The 13,506-nt window shown below is 44.6% G+C and overlaps 1 protein-coding gene across 1 annotated transcript; it reads right to left on the bottom strand.

Moving 5' to 3' along the window:
- Window positions 1-282: 282 nt before the first annotated feature.
- Window positions 283-12,796, bottom strand: PSMB1 (proteasome 20S subunit beta 1). Its single transcript, XM_079146164.1, has 6 exons — window positions 12,622-12,796; window positions 9,580-9,687; window positions 8,469-8,550; window positions 6,815-6,944; window positions 2,199-2,305; window positions 283-1,342 (listed from the first exon to the last, which is right to left on the bottom strand). The coding sequence occupies exons 1-6, from the start codon at window positions 12,729-12,731 to the stop codon at window positions 1,157-1,159; spliced, it is 723 nt and encodes a 240-aa protein (XP_079002290.1). The 5' UTR covers window positions 12,732-12,796; the 3' UTR covers window positions 283-1,156.
- Between the last annotated feature and the right edge of the window lie 710 nt (window positions 12,797-13,506).

The following is a 13,506-nucleotide window of genomic DNA, read 5'->3' as shown; positions in this document are numbered from 1 at the left end:
CAACCAACATCATGAAAATCCCATCACACCACAGGCTAGCACCTAGGTTATGCTGTACAGTACAACTTGTTCACCAAGAAAACTGCTGGGTGCAGTGTCACAGTCTGTAATCCCAGCAGTTTAGGGGGCTGAAGCAGGAGGATCACAGGTTCAAGGCCAATTTCAACAACTGAGCAAGGCCCTACCTTAAAGAATAAAAAAATAAGTATCAAGGGCTGGGGAATGTATCAGTTCAACCCTTATTACCAAAACAATAATTTAAAAAACCAAACCACAAATGACAACAGAGTTACAATGCATTTTACAGTTCTCAGACAAAAAAAGTCTTTAGCTCTATCAAAATCTAGGGACCTCTCTCTTTTTGTGCTGCTGGGGTTTTGAGTTTGGGCCTGTAGCATGCTGGGCAAGCACTCTGCCACTAAGCTACACCCCAGTCCTGTCTATTTTATCATTACCAAAGTACTTGTGAGATTACTCCAAAATTGCCTTCCACTACTTAGAATTACTATTTAAACATTTTGTAATTATTATCCAAGTAGTTTTTTTTAATAAGATCTATTTTTAAAGAAAAAAAATTACCCCAGATTTCTGGCTAAAGCCCATGTAAAAAGGTAATCACTTTTACAAGACTTTTCCCAGGACAGTCATTTCAGACTGCCTGCTTAATAGTCCGATAGGAAAATCTTAGGTTATTTCATTTATATGCATTGACGTTTTAATAAAACCCCTATAAACAACATCCCTTCTGAGCGGCTTGCAGGGGTTAGGGATGTAGCCTAGAAACAGAGTGCTTGCCTAGCATGCATGAGGTCCTGGGTTCAATCCCCAGCACCGCAAAAAAAAAAAAAAAAAAAAAAAAAAAAGTGCTTTAAATGTCCCTTCAGGCGAGCGAGTGAGCTAAATAAATATCAAAAACCCTAAGATAAGCTGGCCAATAAGATAGATTTCTCCAAACAAGTTCCTTGCTGATAAATATGAGGGAAAATTCAGCAATACCTCTGGATGACAAGCAATTGTGGGAAGAATGAAAAACATATAAGAAATTCTACTTCCTCAATCTGTCTTGTTAGATAAAATACATTTTCACAGAACAGGTAACTGTAGGGTTCTTTCATAATAAAACGACCTTGCCCAACAGCCCCAGGGACAGCCCACATCAGTCCTTTCGCAGGGGAACCGTCTCTTCCCGGATGCCCTCCTTGGTCACAATGCAGATCCTGAGGGCATCCCCAGTGTACACGTCCCGCTCAGCTGCAGAAATGAAGACGTCCTTCACCAGCCTCATGGCTCTGTCCAAAGACAGTGGCACATGCTCCACGTTCTGCATGTTCTTGAAACCAACCTGTAAGGATAGGAGGCTGGCATGAGTGTCCTGTGACAGTTAAGGCCAAAGAAAGGTTCCAGTCTCCCCCAGTACTCTCTCAGGTCTGCAGATTCATAGTGAAAATATCACCCTAGAATGTCCTTCAGACCAAGAACCTGCTAGTCCTGGATGAATCAAAACCTAGGGAATATTTGCTGGCAAAGCTCGCACTCCTGAGAAGCTAAATCAAACAAGGTAGACACAGGTAGGCAGAGTAAGAGATAGTGCCATAACTAAGAAAATGGACCAGGACCCTTTTCTTTAGACACCAACTACATTAGGTTCACAAGAAGCAGGCGCCAGCAGAGAACCCGGGCCGGCAAGTGCTAAAGGGCACACTGCAGGTTGACAGCACCAGGCGTTCCTGACTGCAGGGGAGGCAGACAGGAAGAGTGCGTGGTTTCAGGGAAGAGCAGCGTTCAGTGGTGGGTGGTGGGAAATGAGGCAGATAGGCAGGAAGCAAAGGCCTGGCCAAACAAATCACACTTCACAAGTAAGCTAGGGAAACCTGGAGGCAGAAAGGGGATTGGGAAGTAAATCCAAAAATGCACCTTTGAATCTCAGCAACTGTGATGGTGGAGATGAATGAAAACCATCCTGGGAGTCAGAACCAGGAAAGCGAAGGGGTAGAAAGGCATTTTCATGACTTCAGAAGAGCAAAGACCAACTGCTGCAGAGGTCAGAACTCAGAGAGCTGGCAGAACAGACATGGCATGGTTTGGGCAGGACAACCGGCCAGGTTAACTCAGCAGCTCCTTAGGAAAAGGAAGAGCGCTAGGAGGGAGGTGCTGCATCTGGCCATGGCCATGGACATAGCCAGACGCAGCTTCCTTACCTGGTTGTCGAGCAGGGGCTGCAGCATGGCACTTGCTGAGCCTCCAGCCTTGAAGGAGTCTCTCTGGTAGGAGCCCACTGGGTCGAAGCTGTACACAGCTCCCTTCCCTTAAAGAAGATGACAGTCTTCATAAGGACGGCACCCCGATCACCACCCAGACCATGGTAAAAATGAAAATAAATCCAGTCAATCCATGATATGAAATGTACCAACTTGGCTACTTTAGCCAATGATCAGAGTTCAACCCTGGGGTCAAACACTGCAGACAACCTGCTCCCGGGACACCTTATGTGCTCTGAAAACTCACATTGCTGGTACCAACCTGTGGCCCCAACACGCAGTGGGATTCAGATGCCCTGGCTAATGGTTACAGGGCTTGCTCTAATTTCTGACCAAATCCACTATTCCTAAATAGTGAACTCATAAGTTTTGACACAGACCTGACAGTTTAAAATTTTTCTAGTGCTGAAAGTGTGAGTGATTGCAAGGAACACTTAATGTGTTTAAAGCATTAAACCTATCCTTAATAAAGGATGAATTTTAGAAAAACATAAATGATACAAGTAAAATATTAGGTTTGCCCAAAATATAACAACTTGAACTACTGGAATGATAAAGAATAGCTTCTTTGTTGGGTATGGTGGTGTAAAAACAGGATCTGAATCTACTTCCTTGCAACCTGACGAGAGACTTGTGGGGCCCTCAGAATGTGCCTGGTAGACTACACTGAAGCAGGTGTAAGTGATGCTCACTCTGGCATAAGATCTTCCCAGTGCAAAAGCACAGACCCTATGACTCGGTCATACCGCCTCATTAACAAGGAAGGCACTTCTGTATCACCCAAGAGCAAACACTTACAAGCAACCGAAACTCGTCAGTAGAAAGATGGCACGCACACACAATGAAAGGCAGAGCAGTGCCACCAGGGCAGAGCAAACCCTGGAGCCAGCCCTACCCCTCAGTATCCCAATGTGGCCTGCTCAGGCCACGTTTCAGGGATAAAAGGGTTAACATCTGGTGTCACCCCAGAGGGCTGATGAAGTTAATACACTGAGAACACTCAGGTAATTTCCAGCACACACATGTTCAGGTGCACCTTGTTACCACTATTCAGCAGCCCTAGAAGAAGACTTACGTGTTCATAATGGGACTGGGGAAAACAGGACGATGCAGAATGAAGAGCTAGGTCATGCACAGGACATCTCATTCTTTTTAAGATGTAAGGAAGCTGTATATGTGCTTATATAGGTATACAAAAGCTGGGGGAGAATAGCAGGCTGTACTTGATCATCTTTTGAGTGTGGGGTGAACTGGGACAACAGTTGACACCAGAACAGGAGCACTCCAGCAGCTCGCCTGGGAGACACGAGGTAGGGAGAATCTCTCACCACTCATGCACAACTGCCATTGTTACCTGTGTGTGTGTGTGTGTGTGTGTGTGTGTTTTTCCATTGCAAAAATATGAAGACTGAATTTTCTGCTGGATAAGACAACATGGAGTCCTCCAAGAGAATCTAGGGACGTGGCTTTGAGGAAGAAAAGGGCCATTCACCTCAACCAACCAAGAAGGAAGGGAGAAGAGGCACAATGGCAAAAGAAGACCGGATCTTCAATCCTGACTGGTAATTCAAGCTGAGTGGCCACAAGTAAAATGAGACCCAAAAGGGTTTCTGAGGGTGGAACTAAGTTCAGAAAACCACAAAGAACAGATCTGAGGAAAGCAAAGGAAAGGGTGCAATCTGTCCAAGAACAGGCTTCAAGAGGCTCCTAGAGAAAGCAAAAGACATGGGCAATGTCTGTGCAGGGGCTTAAAGCTTGACCGTGAAGCACTTTTCCTCAACAAAAGAAGCCAGAAATTCCATGATTTTCATGCAAAAAATAAAGTCAGATACGTCCTTGAGAGATACAGATGAGCTTTGGCTCTCCTAGCCAGGCAGGAAATGCTAAGATCGACATACTGAGTAACACTCAGAACCATCTGTGCAGCAAGAGACACTCCCAAAGGGTCAAGGAACACTCTTGGCAGCACCCACCACATTTATGATTGAGGCTGACCCAGATGATGGAGTTTTGGTGAATCAACACTGAGAGACAAATTTACAAATAAGGGGATGCATGAGGTGGACACTGGGCCAGTACCCAAGCGAAAAGGTCCATGAGCACATAAGAGATGCCCAAAACATGTGCAAATTAAACAAGAACACACTTAATGGGCAAAGATATGCTACAAAATGCATACCGAGAATGCATATAAAATCAAGCTCTCACACTCCCTGCTGGCAGAAGTGAACATCCTTTCTAGAGGACTGGGCAGTAATGAAAAAAAAAAAAAGAAAAGAAAAAACTCCCTGGCCTGGTAATTCGACAATGAGGAATTTTTTCTGGAGGAGAAAAGCACAATTAGAGAAATACACCGAGGTGCACATACAAGGTCGTTTACCATGTTGTTTACAGTAAGTGGAACAACCTAAATGCTTGCAGAGGACGGTGAGGCACATTGTGGTACAGCCATATTATGGTACAGCAGTGAATCAGACACTGAGTCCTTATGCACACCTGGATTCAGCAGCTTAAAACTATATAATACATCCGATGTACAGTTAGAAAAATAGAGGTTGAACATCCCTCATCCAGAATGCTTAGGACCAGGAGAATTTCAGATTTTTAAATTTTGGAATACTTACATATACAAAATCTTGGGACTGGGACCCAAATCTTACTATGAAATTCACTTATGTTTCACATAGCCAAAAGGTAATTTTATATAATATTTTACATAATTTCATTCATGAACAGTTTTGTGGTATGAATTTTTCCACCTGTGGTACCAGTAAAATTTTGAATTGTGGAGCATTTGGGGCTTCAGATTAGATACTAAACCTGTACGACAGCACTACTCATGCAAAACATGAGTGTACATGAGCAAAAATTTATTGTTCTCACTACAGAAAAACTAAGGTTCCTTTCTGGGGAAAATGTCTAGAAAGCTCTGGGAGCAACGAAGAGACTGAAGACACAGACTCAGATAACGCAGACATGGAAGGGCAGCTGCTCAACACATCGGGAAGTCCCAACGGGAAGCACTGCTTCAAGGTTGCCTCTCAGAAGGCAGGGAAGCTCTGGACTCAGGGCACCAGGCTGAGAGCAGACATGGTTCGGGAAGGAACGAAAACAGAAGCATGAACTGGAGAGCTGACAGGAGAGAGAAGACGTCTAGCTTTCCTCCCCTTTGAGGCCTAGGAGGCTGGCACCAGGCATTAAGAAACCTCCATCCGAAGGGGTGCAGGTCACCTAAGTACCTAGCTGAAGGCTGTGGGTGGGCTGCACCAAGACCTTCTGGTATACAGTTCTGAAAGATGGTCACCCAGAAATCAAAAAAATGTGGAGGAAGGCTCTGCTACAGAGACAGGAAAGGAAATAAACAAAATCACACAAAAAGAAATCTAGTGAAATGCAAACAACACAGGAAGATTTCAAATTAAGTACAAAATACCTAATGGAACTAGGATTTAAAAAAAAAGTCACTGAACAGGGAAAAGCTGTTCTGGTGTCTTAGAAACTGAAGACACCAGAAACAATAGCAGTAATAAGAATGAAAAACTAAAGTTGTGGGCTGGGTATATAGCTCAGTGGCACTCCCTTAGCATGTGTGAGGCCCTGGGTTCTATTCCAGCATTGCCAAAAAACCCAATAAATACATTTGAGAAAGTCTTTAAAAATCAGAATAAAAACATTAAGAGACGGACAATATACAGGGCAAAAACAAGAAAATAAAGGGTAAAAATCCTCATACTTGTTGAGAAAATAAGGACAGCAGATAGAGAGAGAGCACATGAAAGAGAAAATACCCCAAAGATTGTCATCCTTAAATGTCAGATTCTGAAAGAAAAATCTCAAAAGAGGCCACCCTGATTTTTTTCTAAAAATATCTGGAATATGTATGCCCCCAAAATAAGGAAATAAACCAAGAGGAAAGCCTGGGATCCAGTCACTACATGGTGACATGCATCTGTCCTGGGAGACTGTGTTTTTGGAAGCAAATGAAATCTAAATCACAAGTCGTAGAAAACAGCAGCACCATGCAGGGCAAAGCAGCTGTGGACCAAAGACAGATGGAAACATCAGATGAAAGGACACTTTCTCAGACGTTGCCTCTTATCTGACAGAAAATCAAAGAGGTGTTTCAGAAAGGTTCTCAGAACACTGAGAAAGTACAGATAGTAATTACATCAAACGACTTTGACAACATCACTTTTCAAAAACTTTTTGAGTCAACTACTAAATACGTCAATAGTTCCTCATGATCACTTAGGATCACACTTAGGTCAAGCTCCCGTACACCAGATTTCTAAAAGATAAAAATGAGAATTACTAACTTTAAGGCATGGGAGACCCCCAAGGATAGAATAAAATAACTGACTGCTCAATGTGCACCACACTGTAGCACTTGCTACATGCTTTCTGATGTCATCGATCCCTCTTAGCTTCAGCTCCTCACTGCATGACCAGAACATGAACTGCTGTGCTAGAGGGAGGTTACAGCTCGTTTCCACTACAAGTGGAAAAGCACACTTCTGGAAACCATGCCCCTCCCGTGCCAGAAAGCAGGGCTCTACCTTCTTCATCAAGTCCCCCGATGATGTTGTAGACGTAGTATGGGAAGAAACGCCTTGAGTACAGAATGGTAGACAGCATTGCAGCAATGGCCCCCGTTGTCATGGCCTTATTATTGGAATGCTTATACATCTGCAGGATTTGGTAAAAACAGAAGGTGTGTGGAGGTGGAACCTGCCAGTCTCTTTCATGATCAAACACAACAATAGCAACGTAAAGTGGTACTCCATTAGACCTTTAAAATCTCAAGGGAATGAGTCCTAAGCTTGTCTTCCACTCTCTGGCACTGCAATAGGCACGAGGTGATCTGGGGAAGACGTTCCAAATCCACACCTACCCTTCACTGTGAACCTAGACCAGGGGCCAGCAAAACCCAGCATGGGCCAAATCCAGCCCAGTGCTGGTTTCTGCGAATACTGCTGTGGTGAAACATAGCCACACTCCCTCATCACACACAATTTCGGGCTGTCTTTTCAGGACAACAGCAGAGTGGGGCAGCTGCGACAGAAGCCAAACAGCCCATGAGGCTGAAAATGACTGCCATCTGGCCCCTCACAGATCAATCTGCTGACCCTGATCAGAGCCAGATGTAGGCCCATCTCTGCAAACACCTGTAAAAACAGGAGACAAAAGGCAGACCCTCAGTCAGTAGATAGCAGTGGTCTCACTCCTTGAAGGACCCCCAGTGGAGAACGCAAGTAAAAACAACAGGCTCCTAGGACAACAATACACTGATTTCATACTCCTAGATTTATCAGACCCTTGGGAATCCAGAATTATTCAACGGAAATTCTGCAAAAATCACAAACATGAAATGGATTTAGGTTGACTTAATTTTTGTCAATCAGATAGCATCTATAAAGAGAAACCCAAGAAGTACTACAAAACCAAACCATGACTTTCAAAATATAAAAAATGTTTAGAAAAGAGCTACCTGTAACAGAAAAGTCATGTAAAATATGCATTAACTATCACTGTCACATCTGCCAACACGTCTGAAACCTTCAACATAAGGTCCTGAAAAGCACAAGTGACTGATGAACAGCGAAATCATTTCTATCCAGCTGAAGTCGGTGCCAGGGAAGCCAACACACACCTGCCTAGTGATGGTGAAACTACTGGTGTATGAATAGCTTCAACTGATGATCACAACAGCCAAAGCCACGTGACCATCACACCTTCCCTGCTGGCACTCTCCTATCACACCTGCCCCTGGTGGTCACTACTGAAGCTCCACCCTCACTCCTGGTCTACTCCTTCCTCTTCCTGCTCATGTGTCTGTCCACTAAGGTCAACAGCATGAAGAGGGAGCATTTCAGCTGTCAGTGCTCCAAACCAAGTGCCTGCTAACACAGTCTGGACCATCTGCCCAAGACCGACTTGTTTGGTTTTGGAGGGAAAAGTTTCCTACGAGCCCCTCTAATGCTACTCTGGAGAGAGAGAACCTCTCGTAGTGCAGAGACCTCAGCACGAGAAGGAGCTGCTGTTTCACACTGAGACCTCTACGATCCTGGTCAGCAGGATCACTTCAGTTCTGGATACGCTGTTAAATTCATACTTCTCCAGCTGTTCTAAGCAATAGTCATACTGCAGGCTTAAGAATCTAGTGGATCATTTCTAATCTTCAATGGTGTAGACAGGTACAAAAGCACCTACCTTCAGTCTTGCTTCAATAATCTTTGTCAGGGTAAGACAATCTCCATGAAAACCACTGCATCCAATGACTGTTTTGTCTGTTCTGTAAAAAGCACATTTCAGCAAGGATGGTTAAAATCTGATGGTGGTGTATTATTCTCTATCTTCACATCCAGTGTATTTCATTTGAAATGAAGGAAAAGGGTGTTCACTTCAGCAGCATACTAACTACAACAGGCATTACCCAGGTGACAAAATCTCACATGGGATGGTATCTGTAAAGTCAAGTTTAAAACTTTCTTTTCAACATTTAATACTCTCAAACTCTGAAAGCTACATCTTGGAAGAGGAAAACAACGGCACAGAAAAAAACAGCATCCAAAGACAGAAGTGGGCAGAAGGGACTGGAACAAACAGTGCTTCTTAGGTTTAAGATGTGGCCATGCTCGAGCCAGGAAACAAGGGGGAGCTGTTTTCTTCCTCACCTACTCCCCACAGACCACAAGAGCATGCGCAAAGGATCCATACCTTATCTGTCTCATTCCCACTCCAATTCAGGCTTAGTGAACTGTGACTACCCTTGAGATGAACAGGGATTCACAGCATTTCCCAAATGATCAATATGGACCACAGCTAACCAGCAAGATGCACTTAGGTGGTATACACAGACAGTTGTATATATGGCTTCATTTCATACGTTTTAGAAAAAGAATAACCTGGATCATTCAAACTTTGAGCCAAAACACTTCTGTTCGCATAAATGGACTTAAACAAACAGAGGCATAGAAAGAAATGTTAACAAAATGCTTGTGGTAAGATCCTGGGGATGGCATATTGGTGTTCACTATGAAATCTGTTAAATGCATGTGCTTGAATTTCTCATGATAAGATGCTGGGATAAAAGCATATAGGTTACCAAAAGTACTGCTGGTACCCAGATATGGCAAATATCAAAAACACTACACAATGAATTTAGGAAATGCTTAAAAAATTGTTCTGTAGAAAGAATACAAGATAAGGTCCCAAGGCCGCCTAAAAACTTATGAAACAAACTGTTTAACCAGTGGAATCTTTTGCAGCATTATCTCATCACAAAACATCATGAAATATATCCCTAGAAACATTTACTTACAACTTGTAACATTTGGGGCTGTCCCGGGTGTGAATTGAAAAGCCTTCACTCAGTCGAGTGTCAGAAGCAACAATCGAAAAGTCTTCACCAGCAATTGCCAATACAGTACTGAGGAAACAGAGAGAAAATTAATGCTTCAGGACGTAACCCTACCTTTCCATATGGAAGAGTGTATCACAGGACATATATGGATAAAGTCCATGGATGTGAACAAGAATAGGATTCCAAATGGCAGAGGAAAGACTGGCTATAAATATCTTGAAAAATCCCTAATTCCAAGTTCAAGCAAAGGCACCCTGACAGAATAAATGAGAAAGCCACTGAATTATCATCAACATCAAATCAGAAACACTAACGCAAGGGTGTAGACTAAAACCCCTGATATTATGAAATGACTGAGGACCAGGTATAGACAGTGGCACAACTCAAGCTCAGTTCAGCAGAGGGGAGCAGTGCATCTTCATGTGACAGACTGTACATAACGTCCTGCACACTGCACACTCTGGAACTTGCTGACAAATGAGTGGACAGAGAGCAAACTTCCCCTAAGAGGCTTATAGCACAAACTCCAAAAGCAGCCTGGGTCCTAATCCTGGTTCTCCAACTTACCAGATACAAGTAGTTGGGTATGTTACTTAGCTTCTCAAGGCCCCAATTTCCCTGTAAATCACTGCCTTGTTGGGGTGTTGGCAAGGGTTAAGTGAGCTGACAGTTGTAAAGCCCTTATAACGGTGCCTGTGCAGAATGGCTCTTTTAGTCAGTGAGCTGTGATTGCAGTGGCATATGCTTGAATGAGACAGTACAGTGTGATGACTAAGCACCTGGGTTCTGGAATTTCTGGAGGCAGAGATCTACCCTTGTCACCTAACACTTGTGTGGCCTTTGACAAATTCTCCAAGTTCAAGTTAATAGCAGTACCTATATTAATGAAATGACATTAATTCACATAGAACACCTAGGGTTGAGGATGTAGCTCGGTAGAGTGCTTATAAGCATGTGTGAGACCCAGTACTGCCAAAAAACGAAAAGTCACAGAGAGCACCTAGCATAGTGCCTTCCACAATATAAACACTCAGAAAACTTGAACTACTATTTTACTGAGGAGTGTTTTCACTAAAGCTCCAAAGTAGAAGAGAATGGCATTCCAGGGATTAGCAAGCAAAGGGAAACAGCTAATAATTACACAGTACATGAAAGCAACCATTCAGGTGGCCATTTTTGTGTAAGAGAGTGGAGGGACATACTCTTTCATGATGGACAGGGATCCTGCTATAGAAGCGCCCAAATGCCAAGCTAAAGATTAAAAAAAAAAAAAAAAAAAGATAAGATTTATTTTAGCCAAGTACCATGAAGATTATCTGAGCATGAACGAGGAAAGTTCAATTTGCACAACAGGGTTTAAGACTACTCTGACAGTAACATAATGTGAAATGGGACAGAAACAAGCTCCAGAAAGAGTACTGCAAAGGGAGGGAAGCAGGCTAAAGAGAAAGAAAACCGCATACCCCCCAAACCCCGCCCCCAACATACACGCACACAATGGACTGAAATGTGGAGCTGGGAAAACCAATTATGATACCATGATTTCAAACTTGTAGAAGCAGAATAATAACATAACTATACGGCACATTTTAAAGCAGAAGACATGGTTAAAAAGAGTAATTAGCTTGTTTTATTCACTCTCTTCAGCTATGGTGAGAATAGAAAAATCAAGGCATAAATGTTTTACAGAAAACTAAAAACCAGAATTCAGGAACTTATGAGAAATAGAATTGGAGAAACAGACGAATTATCCTCCCAGGATGGGACATTTGAATGCCACGTGACAGAACTAGAGGCTAATGATAAGAAATAAGCCTCATTTTGTAGAAGCAGAGGCTGCCTGAAAGCCAGCTGCAATACATGCTAAAGTTTGAGAAAGGGTGACAATGTAATAATCAAAAGGTATAACTTTTAGAAGAGTAATAGCTTAAGCTGGATCACAAGTTGAAATGGATGAATGAGAAGTGAAACTCCCTGAAAATTCCTACTAACAAGAATTTATGCTGGGTGCAGTGGCACATGTCTGTAATCCCAGCAGCTCCGGAGGTTGAGGAAGGAGGGTCACCAAGTTCAAGGCCAGTCTCAGCAACTTAGCAAGGCCCTAAGCAACCCTGTCTCTAAATGGGCTTGGGGGGAAGGACTGGGATGTATAGTACTAAAAAAAAAGTATAACAGTTTTATGAAACGGGTCTGACAATCCACTTTATGAGTACTAATTAGTCATCATAGGACGTGTTAATGAGTGCAATGGAAAAGCAAACATAAACTCAGTGATGAGAGAATTCTGTGTAATTCAACTCCTGGCTCAATTCACACCAGGTCTGCGACAGAGGCTATTTAACTTCTAAGAGCCCACCGGGCTAAATATCCTGTAACATTTACTTATCCGGAGAATTAAATAATATCATTGCTGGGAGTTTACTAAATGTCTTTGATTCTCCCCAGAAATATTAAGTCGCTAAGGAAGAAAAGGAAATTTAAGTTCAAGAAATGAAGAGGTACCCAAAGACCACATTGCCCTTCAGTAGCATAACCAGGGCTAAAGTTGACTCCTCGCGGGCTTACACTCTCACACTCTGAATATTCAATATTTCAAGTTCATTAAGGGCCTGACTGGTGTTTCGGTTTTTTTTAAAGAACCATCAGACGCCTGACACCCCAGGGACTACAGAGGCCGGCGCGGCAGGAGGATTCCAAGCTCGCGGCCAGCCCGGGCACCTTAGCGAGATCCTTTCAAAAAATAAAAGGGGCTAGGGGTGTGGCTCGGCGGCCGAGCTCCTGGGCTCCGCGGGCGGCAGCACAACAAAAGGGAAAACCGCCCGACCGTGAGGACTGGCTGCGAAGCACGACCCTCGGCGTCACTGCACGGCGCTCGGCGGTCAAGGGAAAGGACTCCGGTCAAGCGGCCGAGCGGCCGCATCACACGCAGCTGTCCCCCTCGCGGGCCGAGCGCACTCGGGCCCGCCGCCCCTCCCCGAAGACCGCCGCCGCGGCCGTTACCCTCCGTTGAAGGCGTAGGGCGAGAAGCGCAGCCGCCGAGGGCCCGCGGCGCCGAGAGGCTCCATCTCCGTCTGCCCGCCGAGCCCCCAGGGTGAGACTGCGGACGACATCGCGCTGCGCGCCTGCTGCTGTCTCACGGCGAGATGGCGGCCCAGCCGGAAGTCGCGCCGCTTCCGCTTCCGCGGGCTCCTCTATCCGGCTCACCTCGTTGCTCCTGGAGGTCCGCGCCGCCCGTCGCAGGAGGGCGGGCGAGATGTGAAGGGTTTTTTCTTAAGAAAAAGAAGACGTTCGAATTCGCTCCTGGCGGGCCAAAATGAGAGACTAGTCATACCCAAACCTTGGCCAAACTGTAGAGCAGCGGTAACGCGAAGGCCTCCGCGGTGGACCTGGTCCAGGACGCACGCGGAGTCGGACCGCAGCGTTCTGAATGGCCCCGGTCCACCGGAGCCGGAGGCCGTGAAAAGCAGAACGACTAAATTAACCGAGGAACTGCCTTAAAATGGGATATGTCACCCCAAAGAAATGAGGCGGCCTCGCTAGATAGGAGACACAGAGAAGACACACCGGCGTCTCAACCCGACAGGACAGGGTGCAGAGCAGGTGGGCCTGTCCTGCCGTGGTATCGGAGGGGTGCTCGGTGCTCGGTGCTCGGTGCGCTTCTTATAGCTATTGGTCAAACTGCACACGTCTTTATGCACTTTTGTACATGAATTATATTTTCAATCGTACATGCAAGCAGAGAAGTAGCTGACTGATGGACCACAATTCTGCAACCCGAAAAAAATTTAAACTACTTTTTAAAAACTTTTCTCATGCTTTCCTGTATACAAAGGATAAACCAAAGGATTTTCCTTAATGGTTATGGCCAGAGAAGATCCGCATTGT

This window comes from Sciurus vulgaris, assembly GCF_902686455.1.
Source record: "Sciurus vulgaris genome assembly, chromosome: 7".
In the NCBI taxonomy this organism is placed as follows: Eukaryota; Metazoa; Chordata; class Mammalia; order Rodentia; family Sciuridae; genus Sciurus; species Sciurus vulgaris.
The sequence above is the reverse complement of the archived record's forward strand: the minus strand, read 5'-3'. Positions and strand labels throughout refer to the sequence as shown.